The sequence below is a fragment of the Pelodiscus sinensis genome, chromosome 7, assembly GCF_052426305.1.
Source record: "Pelodiscus sinensis isolate ZL-2025 chromosome 7, ASM5242630v1, whole genome shotgun sequence".
Taxonomy (NCBI): Eukaryota; Metazoa; Chordata; order Testudines; family Trionychidae; genus Pelodiscus; species Pelodiscus sinensis.
Window position 1 is genome coordinate 8,287,604 of NC_143058.1, and position 12,172 is coordinate 8,299,775.

The 12,172-nt window shown below is 44.7% G+C and overlaps 1 protein-coding gene across 2 annotated transcripts in view; it reads left to right on the forward strand.

Annotated features, from left to right (window-relative positions):
• PTPN4 (protein tyrosine phosphatase non-receptor type 4) overlaps positions 1-12,172 on the forward strand; it is a 216,284-nt gene that overhangs the window by 170,844 nt on the left and 33,268 nt on the right. For both annotated transcript variants that reach the window (XM_075933064.2, XM_006137719.5), the window contains exons 20-23: positions 1,313-1,479; positions 7,845-7,935; positions 8,026-8,087; positions 9,812-9,958. In XM_075933064.2, coding sequence (XP_075789179.1) covers positions 1,313-1,479; positions 7,845-7,935; positions 8,026-8,087; positions 9,812-9,958 — 467 coding nt within the window. The remainder of the gene's footprint in view (positions 1-1,312; positions 1,480-7,844; positions 7,936-8,025; positions 8,088-9,811; positions 9,959-12,172) is intronic.

Here is a 12,172-nt window from a genome sequence, read left to right on the forward strand (position 1 = left end):
ATTTTTGTCTTCAAAGTAATTGAGAGTTATTGGTAACATTGCTACTGGAGGTGGCTTAATAAAAGAAGATGGGTAAAGAAAACAAGCTTGTACAGTTTGTTCATAGCATATACACTGTTGGAATGTTGCCAAGACTTAGCTGCTGACGGTTTAATTCTGCTTCACTAACCAATCACAATAAAGAGCTATGTAACAGAAAAATAATTGTAGCAGAGAAATAATTGGAATAGTTGAAATCACTCCACCATAGTACCTTTACCAACTGGCAAATTATTCTGGTATCCTTTATTTGTGTTACTTCCCATTGTATGCATTTAAGCCATTTCATTGTTTTTGGATATTTTTTTCATCTGTCGTATTCATATAAAATACATTCTGCTAAATTGGTGTACATATTTATCAAGTTAATACCCCTTTGTGAGTTGATTATACTTGCGATTTAAATAAATAGCGTTAACATGCAGAATTTAAAAGTAGCTGTAATTTCTTACATAAGAACGACCATATTGGGTCAGACCAAAGGTCAGTCTAGCCCAGTATCCTGTCTGCCAACAGTAGCCATTACCAGATGCCCCAGAGGGAGGGAACACAACAGATAATCCTCATGTGATCCCTCTCCTGTCATCCATTTCCAGAAATACAGAGCCTAGGGACACCATTCCTACCCATCCTGGCTAATAGCCATTGACGGATCTAACCTCCATGAATCTATGTAGCTCTTCGTTCACATTTTTAGTGTTCCACTTTATAGGCAAACTTTTTGAAGAGCATATGCTTGTGTGCTATGGTATGTACTTTACTGTGTATATTTGAATACAATGTGTTTACAGGCAGGACTGTCGCACAGAGTGTTTGTAGAATTGTAGTAGGGCTTATGAGAGTGATCTGCCAAATTAATTCCATGCAAAGTGACATGCAAGACAAAAAAGATAAACTTTGGTACTTGAGTGACTTGGAGGATGTGATAATGGGAATCTGGGAAGCCAGAGAGGAGAAAATTACAGTAAACGAGGCAAGATATGACTAAGTTTAGGGTAAAGGGTTTTAGCAGTCTTAAGTGAAAATCCATTTCTTACTCAACAATAAACAGTGTAGTTTTAGGTGGTGCAAAATGGTTTCAATGCTGATTTTTTGTTGTTGATTATGGATTAAAGTCCCAGATTCTTAGTGGTGCTCTTAACATAGATTTTCCTGTACGAGAAATACTGAATTGCCATTTTTCTTAATTTAAAAGATGAGCATTCACTTTTTACAGCCAAAGAGCATGCAAGATTAGAACCTCTCTCAGCCTTCCTACCTTTATTTATTGTAGCTGTCTACGATGTGGTGGAAGAGAAGTTGGAAAGTGAGCCTGACTTCCAGTACATCCCTGAGAAATCCCCACTGGACGCTGTCCATCAGGATGACAATGCTCTGAGGGAATCTATGATTCAGCTCTCAGAGGGGCTTATCACTGGAACTATTCTGGCTCAGTTTGATGTAAGTAATGTACAACCTGTATGCGCACCCCACCCTCTTTCTTGGTAACAGTGAGCTTCAACAGAACAAGCTTGAATAGCGTTGGCTTGAGTTTAGACTCTGTCAGCAAGGTTACTGACTCATCTGCCGTAAAGAAAGAACAGTTGAGTATCATATAACTTCTGTGTTGAAACACCATAGATTTGTGTTCAGTAAATTATATAGAGTACTTTTCATTGCTGTTGACACTTTTATTGCTTGGTATCTATAGTAAATCCCTGGAAGCTTGAATTTTTTTCCTTGACAAACTCTTTCCTTCATCCCATGTTTATATAGTGGTTAGCTATCTAAGGGTTACTCATTTCACTATATAATAGACCTCTTGTTTTCTAAAAAATAAGCATTCAGTTTGTACTAAATGATACAAAAATGCATGCATCTTGCAAATAGTTATAAAAAAGCAAAAAAAAAATCAAATTTTGGTTTATTAATCTTGTGCTTCTTTAAACTGAAAATTTTTAAGACTAAAGCAATGCCTTATTAAGCCTATTGAATTAAAACTAAGATTACTGAAAATTGGTTGGCTTTAGTCATTAATTTTATGTAGAACTATTAAACCTAATGCTTTGAGGAAATACTGCATTTCAAATCATTTATGTGTTTTGCATGACATAAAATAATTATTTTATCATTCCTTTTAATTTTATGCAGGAACTTAAATAGCTTTTGGTACCATTGTGATCGTATTCAAGCTCACTTTTCAGATCTTTTGCTCCTTGTTCAGTTGTAAATGGAGGCAGAATTAGAACTTTTTTTGTTCTACTAAGGCAAAATTTACTCTAGAGTAAATGAGTATGATTCCAATGGACGATTTGTACCTGCCTAACCTCAACAGTAAACTGTGTAGGAGTGCAGGAGCATTATTGTGGCAGGGTCAGGGTGTAATAATAGCGTAGCCAGTCAGATTATTCACCAGGATGTATCTGCTAGCCCAAAACATTAAAATGGTAAATTTATGTTTAAATATATAGTAAAACTCCATTGGTCCGGCATCCAATGCTCCAGCACTCCTGATGGTCTGGCACCATCAGGAACCCAGAAGTGCTCTGGGCAGCCGGACAATTGAAGCTGCTCTGCTCCCAGCTTCCCCAATTCAGCTGCTGCTGAAACTGACCAGGAGCTGAATCAAGGAAGCTGGGGGCAGAGCAGCTGGGGTGTTGCCGGGTTGGTCCCGTAGCGCTGCCCCTCGGGGTTGCAGGACCAACCTGACAGCACCCCAGCTGCTCTGCCCCAGGCATCCCCAAGAGCAGCTGGGGTGCTGCTGGGTTGGTCTCGCAGCGCCGAGTGGTGGTGCTATCGGACCAACCTGGCAGCACCTCAGCTGCTCTGCTGTAGGCATCCCTGATTCAGCTGCTGCTGAAACTGACCATCAGCGGCTGAATCGGGGACTCCTGGGGCAGAGCCGGACTATCGGAAGGGGAGGCTATGAGGGATCTGGGGTGGCATCCCCTCCACACCACCCCAGACCCCTCAGAGCCCCCCCTTCTGATAGTCCGGCATATTTGATAATCTGGCACCCCCTGGGTCCTCAAGGTGTCGGATTATCGGAAGTTTACTGTACTAATGGATAACTATGGTTCATGCAGTTTTGTGTTAGCAAAATAGTAGGTGATTGTAAACTATGTTTCAACTAATGTGTCAACTGTGCCTCTGAAATAAGTCTATGTGAAGCATAAAGTGATGTAGAAAAAATTCCTTAATGATTTAAAGCAGGGCTGCTCAACTTTGGAAACCCTGGGGGCCACAATGATACCCACAGCACATGCCGAGGGCTGCAACTTTAATGTGGTTGCAAATATATATGCAAATAGCTTCTTTCACACAATGCCCCGGCGCTGCTGGCACCTCCTTCCTGGGGGCTAAAAACGCCAACACCCTGTACCTGTCTGTTCCAGCCAGCCTCTCTGTTTGCCCACCCCACCTGGGAGATGCCTCACCGTTGAGGAGCGTGTTCCCAGTGGAACCCATGTTCAAAAGATCCCACCCACAGGCCACGTGTTGAGCCCTATATAAATCCAAACTGCACTGCGGACCACAAACAAATGGGCTGTGGGCCACATGCAGCCCACGGGCCACATATTGAGTAGCCCTGATTTAAAGTAATGATTATGGTATCAGCAGTCATAAAAATAGATTGCTTTGCTATCAGTTTTTGTGGTGGTTATATCCAGGGCTTGACAAAGTATTGAATCTACTCGCCCGTGGCGAGTAGATTTCAGCCTGGTGTCCCGTTCATTTGCGGCGTGCATGCTCATTGCGGATCTTGCGCATGCACAGTGCGGGGCTGGCGAGCGGCTTTCACCACCGTTCGACAAGCCCTGGTTAGATCCCAGATGTGATGTTGGGAACTGAGGTATTCAAGCAAGGATTAAAAAGCAGTAATCAAATGAATTGTTAAGAAAAATCCTGTTTCCATGCTTGTTTTGATTGAAATGCAATAGCTGAAGAAAAATGCAGAAAGTGTCGTTCCAAAGTTTCTCTTGAGTGATTTGTAGTTTGATTCAAACTAAATGAAACATACCACGTTTAAGGTACAATGGACTGAGTATGTAAGTTCCCTCCCCCCACGCCCTCCCTCCCCGCTGCCTTTGTCAGGCTACGTCTACACTGCAAGCTTCTTTCAGAATAAGCTTTTCCGGAAGACATCTTCTGGAAAAGCTTATTTTGAAAGAAAGCGTACATGTGCAAAAAGCGCAACAAAATAGTGATTTGCTATTTTGAAAGATTGCGTCCAATCAGTGTGGATGCTATCTTTCAAAATAGTAAATCACTATTTTGTTGCGCTTTTTGCGTGTGGACAGTCTACCTCACATTTAGGGCCACCCAAAACTAGTTCAGGCACAGCATTAGGTCAGCAGTTGCTTCTGGGTACTGCTGCTTTAGGCTATCTCAGATGCATGCGTAAAGGCCCCCCCCTCCCCCCCCCATAGCCATTGCTCAGCTTCTTCTGCTTGCTTGCCTACCTCTCCGAGGGACTGCAAAGCATTTGCACTGTGCGCTCTGGTTGCCCGGCTTCTGGACCCTACAGCACTCCTTGCCATGGAGCCGGAGCTGCCTCCGGGCATGCGATGGCCCCACAATGCCATGCTGCAGTTTCTGCAGGCTGCCTTCATGGTCCTCTGCGAGAACCTCTGCCTGTGTGTGGGAGCAATGCCCTTGCAACCGCACCCTACGGTGAAGAGATGGTTTTGGAGGCTGGACACCAGTTCTGACTGGTGGGGCCGGCTGGTGATGGAGTGGTGGGACAGCCTGCAGTGGCTCTACAACTTCAGAATGAGGAAGGAGACATCCTGGCTCACCCCTTCCTTCCGTTGATGGGACACCCAGATGCAACCCGCCACCTGCCTGGAGAAGCGGGTCGCCATTGCCGGCTGGAAGCTCGCCGTGACAGACAGTTACCAGCCTGTGAGCAACCAGTTCTGCGTGGGAAAGTCCACATCAGGGCCCTCTTCATGGAGGTCAGGCACTCTCAGGCTGCAGTCCCTGGAAGAGGGTAGGTGGGGGAGTACTGGAAAGTGAGACCCTAGGGAAAGGGGGGATTAGGATTGCCGGGGGAGGAAAATCCTCGTCCAGTGTTGTGGGGGGAGAGGGCTCTGCAGTTTTGCCCTCACACGGCCCTGCAGGGGCAGGGGTGGCTTCATAGGGAGTGGCTCCTGGGGTGTTTGGGGGTGGAGGAGGCAGAGCGCAGGGACCTCCCAAGGGCTCAGGGACCCCCTTTGATTCTCTGTTTTGTGTCTGTCTCCTTCTGCAGGTGACGGGGGCCATAAACACCATCCTGCTGTGCAGTCATTTGCCTGGGAGACCTGCACCCCATTGTGGCCGGATTTGCTGCCCTGGGCTTCCCCAACTGCAGAAGAGGGGGGGCAATAGTTGGAACCCACATCCCCCTCCGTGACCCCAACCACTGTGCCATGTGGTTCTATGGTCCTGCAGGTCCTGGTCAACCACCATGGACAGTTCGGACAGTTTAACTGGCTGGTCAAGGAGGACGCATGACACCCGTGTCCCACAACTCCAGTCTCTACCAGGAGCTGGAGGCTGTCATATTCTTCCCCAAGCACAACTTCAGGGTCGGGAACGTTGAAATGCCACTGTCCTTTGTGGGGAACGCGGCCTACCCCTGATGCAGTAGCTGATGAGCGTGTACACCGGCCACCTGAACACAAGCAGGGACCGTTTCAGTACCTGTCTGGGAAGGGCCTGCATCTGGGTGGAATGCTCCTTTGGACGCTTGAAGGCACGATTCAGGTGCCTCTGACCTGCCTCAATATGAGGGAGCATAACATCTCCCAGGTGTTGTCAGCCTGTTGTGTTCACCACCACATTGTGGGAAGGAAGGGGGAGGCCTTCCTTCTGGAGTGGGGGACAGAGGCTGGCTGGGAGAGATGGTCCTTCGAGCAGCCACACACAGTTGCTATCCATCAGGCCCATCACGTGGGGGTGCGCATCCGGGAGGCCCCGAGAGAGAGTTTCTCTGAAGGACCTCAGTAACTCTCCCCAGGACCTCCCCACTAGGGGCCTGTTCCTTGACCCTCTCTGCCTTTCCAACAACCCCTCCCTTCTGCCCTTCCCAGAGATCCAATAAAAACAATGGTTTTGTACAAAAAAACCCTGTTTTTCTATTTGGGATAAAAGTAACTGGGAGGGAGGGGGGAAGCTGAGAATCTGGATATGGGGAGGGGGAGTGAAAATCTTGGAGAGGAGAGGCTTAAATCTGGGGCTCAGACTGGCACGTAGTTTGAGTGGTTTGTCTACCTCGTGTCCAGGGACTTCGACGATCTCGGGAATTGGAGGGTCCTGGTGGAAGAGAGGGATAAACAGCTGGCGGGCGGGTCAGGGCTGACATGGAGGGTGGGGGGGGTGATGGGTACTGGAGCAGGGACTGGGACTGGTGTTGGGTACGCCATGGTCTCCCATACAGTGGCGCAGATGTTGAGGCCCTGCTGCAGCAGCTTGGTCCAATCTGGTCCCGCCATTCTGCCTTGTCCCAGACCCTCTTGGCCAGCATCTGCTGCATGTCCCGGAGGACAGACACATGTCCCTCATCAGGTCCTCGTGGACCCTCCGATGCCTGCAGTTCCCACGGGGTCGGGCAGCTGACTGGGCTGCTGGTGATCACCCCACAGTCACAGCTGGTCCGGCTGAATAGAGAGGTGGTCAGTCATTCCTGGAGACACTGTCCCTGAAGCCTTGCCCTCATCAGCGTGCCGAGAGCAACAGTTCTCAGGGCAGAGGACGGTGATATCCAGGGAGAAAGGCCATGTGTGGCCTGGACAGCGGGCCCTGCTTCCATGTCCCCCCTCCACCCTCGCATCCCACAGATAAGCAGGCAAGGGAAGTGTTTGGCCAGCTGCACTCCCTCACCCTGGGGTAGCCCTGTCTGAGCTCTTTGACCTTGCTGCAGACCTGCTTCAGAGTCCTGTGGTGGCCCCTCATGGCCAGGGTCTCAGCCCTCTGGCCATATGTCGGTATTTCGCCATCTGGAGTGGAAATCCTGGAGTGTCTCCTCTTCACCCCATACCTCCAGTAGGGCCAGGATCTCTGCCCCAAGCAAGGACAGCACACACCTTTTCCGGTGCCTGGCAGAGTCCTGGGAGCCGAGGGGAGGGGCACAGGATCCAGTGCTGGGGCAGCTGGTTTAAAAGCCATTTCCCCCCAGCACTGTCTCTGTGGGGAGAAGGGGCAGGGATGCAGCAGTGAACTGGTGACGCTTCTGCCTTTGAAATGTATCAAGAGCAGGGCTCTTGCTATATTTCAAAAGCAGAAGCACTTCAGGGAGCATGGGGTGAACTGGGGACTCAAATAGTCCCCTGCTTGCCCCGCACTCCTGGTGGCACTTCATTTTTGAAATGTGCAAGAGGCTCTTGTACATTTCAAAAGCAGAGAGCAGAGGGTCAACAGGGGACTCCTTGAGCCAGGGGGGCTCTTCCTACATTTCAAAGGTAGAGGTGCCCTTATTGACTCATTGAATAGTCAATGCAAATTACATCAACTATTCAATTAGTTGACAAATCTAAATGTAACATCCTTACAATGGACTCTCTTTGCTATTGCCACACAACTAGTAGCATTGAACTTTGTCCATATACGTGCATGCTGCCCCAGCTTTCAAATCAGTTTCTCAGCCTATGCTTTTGATCAAATTTATGGAACATTTAGTCCAGCTGTTTGAGTGATCTTGTAAAAGAACGAAATGAATGCTGTATTTTGCTTAAGAATAGAAAAGAATGTTTGTTTTATCCTATTTTAAAATGTCTGTAGAAAACTGAAAGCCAACAAGCTTTGTGTTGTGCCTGTTACTATCTGACCATCTTTTTTCCTTTTAGCAACTATATAGGAAGAAGCCTGGAATGACAATGTCTTGTGCCAAATTACCTCAAAACATTTCCAAAAATAGATACAGAGACATTTCGCCTTGTAAGTTTGTGTATATGTATAAGTTTTTAAGTTAAAATATTTAATTGTACTTGGTAGAGAAATACCACATGTTCTTTAAATATTTTTCAGATGATGCTACACGGGTCATTTTGAAGAGTAATGATGACTACATCAATGCAAATTATATAAATGTGAGTTGAATGTTATGTCATTCATATTATAAGAAAAGCATGGCAACCTTCTGGAGAAGAACTGATTTATAAGCAAAGTTCTCTCTAATCTTTTCCATCCATGTGCTGATTTTCCCATCCACGTGCAGAATATTTTTATGTGCATCGATGCATGTGCCAATGTGCACCGCCAGTTGAAACAAAAAAACTAACTGTGGGCACTCTGCTAGTCCGCTGGGCGGCATTTGACTTTCTCCTGAATGGCCATGCAAGTGCACATCTTACAGGGAACATGGTTATAAGTTGCTACTGCAGCTTTTCACGGAAAATATGAAAATAAAATAATTTACTCTTTTTGAAAATGTTTCTCAAATCTAACCTGGGCTACCTTGGATGGGAAGTACTTTCATAAATTGGTGTAAATATTTAGTAAGTTTATGTATCTGAAAGACAGTGGTTGATAATTTCCTAATAACGCTCCATCAAATTGAGAGATTTTATGTGGAGCAATGAGATCCTGAATTTAATTTCAGATGGGGTCATTGTTGGGAGAAAGTAAACATCTAGAGCAGTGTTTCCCAGTTTCATTTGGCCACAGAACTTTTTTAAACTCAAAATAATTTTGTGGAACCCCTAATAACAGTCTTAGCTATGGAGCTGAAAAAGTAGACCACAAATGAGTAAGGATAATAATAAACAAATGGTAAACAAGATAATGAGATCTACAATTAGTTTAATTGCACATAATTAAAAACAAAACTCACATTTAATGTGTACAAAAATATTTTTTAAATCATAAAATGTTATTGTAATGGAATTTTCTCGTGGAACCCTTATGTTCATTTTGAGGAATCCCTGGGTTCTGCGGAACACCATTTGGGAAACACTGATCTAGAGCAGTGTTTCTTAAAATTTTTAAGACCGAGGAACACCAAACAATATTTTTTGTACGAGGAACACCAAGGATTTTTTGTTGACCAAAAAAAGAGGAGGGGGCGGGGGAGAAGGGCCAGGGGGATAGTTATTGAGGGGGGAAAAAAGGGTTGGGAGAAAGTTATTGGGGGAGAGGGGGAAAGGTCACCTGCCCCTTTAAAGGCGGCCATTTTGAATTCTGCTGTTCTCCGCAGCACACCAATGTGCCACGGAACACAGTTTACAAAACACTGATCTAGAGTTAAAAGTAGTGCAGAGTAACCCAGTGCACATTGTTGTAGCAGTTTTCAGTACTAGTAAAATTTAGCTTGCTAGTTCTTTGTTGCCAGGAAAAACGAAAGTACAGCTAACTTTTCACTTTAGAAATACAGAGGAAAAATTATTTGATTCCAGGATTAGTAGTTAATTAACAGATATTATAAACAGTGAATTTAATGCGTATATGTCTACTCAAATTATTTTGATGCTGAACTGTCACATTTTTTCATATGCCTTCATTGTGACCTGTGGTTTTTTATAGCTCGGTATTTGGCGCCAAAAGTCTGTCAGTTATTTAAATGAAAGATATTTGGATTTCTTTATGGTTTTAAATACAGTTTTTCTCAAAGTTGACAGACTTTGTTTTGTTCTGTGTGCTTTTTTTAACTGTGGTCTGTAACAATTGTAAAATTTTTATTGATTTCATTCTTCATTTTTTGTAAGTTTAATTTAAATTATATAGTAAAGACTAAATTTATGGTGCATAAATTGATGTATTGGCAACTTGAATATTGTTTAACAGAAAAAATAATTATCGTTTTGTTTTCTTTTAGATGGAAATCCCTTCTTCCAGCATAATAAACCAGTACATTGCTTGTCAGGGTCCATTACCGAACACTTGCCCTGATTTTTGGCAGATGACTTGGGAACAAGGTTCATCTATGGTTGTAATGTTGACCACTCAAGTTGAACGGGGCAGAGTAAGTAAAAGTTTTGACTTAAATTCCAATCACCTATTTTAAAAATTCCTTTTTGAATCTGCCCATTTATGGCAAGAACAGGGCCTTCAGGAATTTCTTTTTTATGGTGGTGTTCACAGGCATTGCTACTGTTAGCGGTCTTCTGTGTTCCAATTTTAAACCCTTTCTTTCTGGGGTATGAAGCTTGTCTTAACACATAGTATACATTTATATTTATTTGTCTTGATTCTCATATTTCATAAATGAATTTTTAAAGACTTTGTCTGTTTTTACAATGAAGTAGTAAACAAAGTTTACATGCTTGGAGTGTGTTCTTTTTTTTGAGCTCTGTCAACTCAAAAAGCTTCATAATTTTTTCTAGCTTAAAGTTTCTGCACACGGATTAATTAATCCTGTAAAGAGGCTTGGACCAGTGTTGTATTCTTTGCTTTACAATGTCATAAATTAGCCTTGCGAGGTCGCAATATCACAACAATCACCAGTTATACTGTGGAGCTCTTTGGAGAATTGGATCCAGATCCATGGGTCAGCTTTAAATCCAGCATTATTTTCAAGCTGTACCTCCACACAATGCAGTAATGCTTCTGGGTATTTGCTTAATCAAATGAAAGATCATTAATGTTTGCAAATTGACTACAGCACAGGCAATCATTTATTTAAAGAGATTTATTTCTGACTAGTCAGTCAGGTTAGTTCTTAACTCCATTTTTATATATGCTACTTTTAATTCAAAATGATGGTATGTTACATGTTGTTAGCTGCATATTTATAAATTATAAATAAGTAATTATGTGTACATTGCCATAATGGCATCACCTAATTTTACAAAGGAAAGTCAGCTACATCTGAAACTCTGGTTGATATTTTCTCCTTAATAATTTTGCCCATTGTGTTTCTTCTTTCCATTGAAGTACCATTTAAAAATTAGCATATACATGGTGTATTTCATAAAACAGCTGGTATAGTATTTCATCATCATTCTATGTTTTATTTAGAGGTTTTTATAGTAGATATCTATCATCCTGGCTAGCAAAACTGGTTTGTGTTGAAGATAATCACATTAATTCAGACTTCAACTGTGTGTGCATTCTTGTTAAAATAACCATATACCATATATACTCGAATATAAGCCTGTTTGTTCATAAGCCTCCCCCCTGTAAAACTTAGAGAAAAAATAGTAAAAAGTCATTTACCCATTTATAAGCCGACTCAGGAGTACACTCGTAGCTCCTCAGCTTCAGCACTGGCTGAGGGACGTGCATGGAGCTTCTCCGCTCCCATTGACTGCAGTTTGCTGTTCACAACCATTGGGAGCTGAGAGGCTCCGTGCCCTGCAAGCAAACAAATATGCCAGCAGAGTACAGTAGAATCCGCAGCACTTCCCAGGATCACTTCCCAGCCCATCAGAGCAAACTACTGGGACGTTTTGTCCATGGAGAGCATCTGTAGGCTCGGAGCCTGTCAGCCCCCAGTCCCTGCCATTCATCGTTCCAGGTCAAGGGGAGTGGTGGTGAGCGGCCACCAGCACATCTTTTGGCCAGCGCTGCTTCCTAAGCTCCCACCTGCTTTGTCTGCTGCCCATCCACGGAGGATACAGCGAGTGGGCTCTCGTGGCCAAAGGCAGCTCCTGCTCTGGCACTCTGCCCTTGGCCAGGCACCGAGCCCTAGGGGAGGAAAAGAAAAGAAAAAGAAAAATAAGGATTGGGCCCACCTCAGGACTGGGATGGGGAAGGCGGCTGGAGTGTAAACAGCGGTGCAGCTGGCGGCGGGAGGGCAGATGGTGCCTCCCAGGGTATCAATATCGCATCCCAAGGGCCGGAGGCAGTGTGCATGCGGCTGGTCACAAATGTTGAGCCCCAAGCGAGAATCACCTGGCGGAATGTATCTTTTCCATTTCTTTGATGTTTTTTCCTTCTCCAGGGCTCTGAGCCCAGCCATTGGCAGAGTGCTGGGGCAGGAGCTGCCTTTGGCTGTTTGAGCCCCCTCTCTGTGTGGGCAGGGGATGAAGGGGGTAGGAACTGAGGCAGCAGCATGGGCCAAGGGATGTACTGGCTGCTGCTTCCCATCGCTCCCCTTACCCCGAAATGGCAATTGGCAGTGATTGGGATCTGACTTCCAGTCACTGCCATTCACTGTTTATGCTGATCAGTTTATAAACCAACCCCCGCTCTTCACAGTGGGCTTATAAACAAGAATATATGGTATTAAAATGTT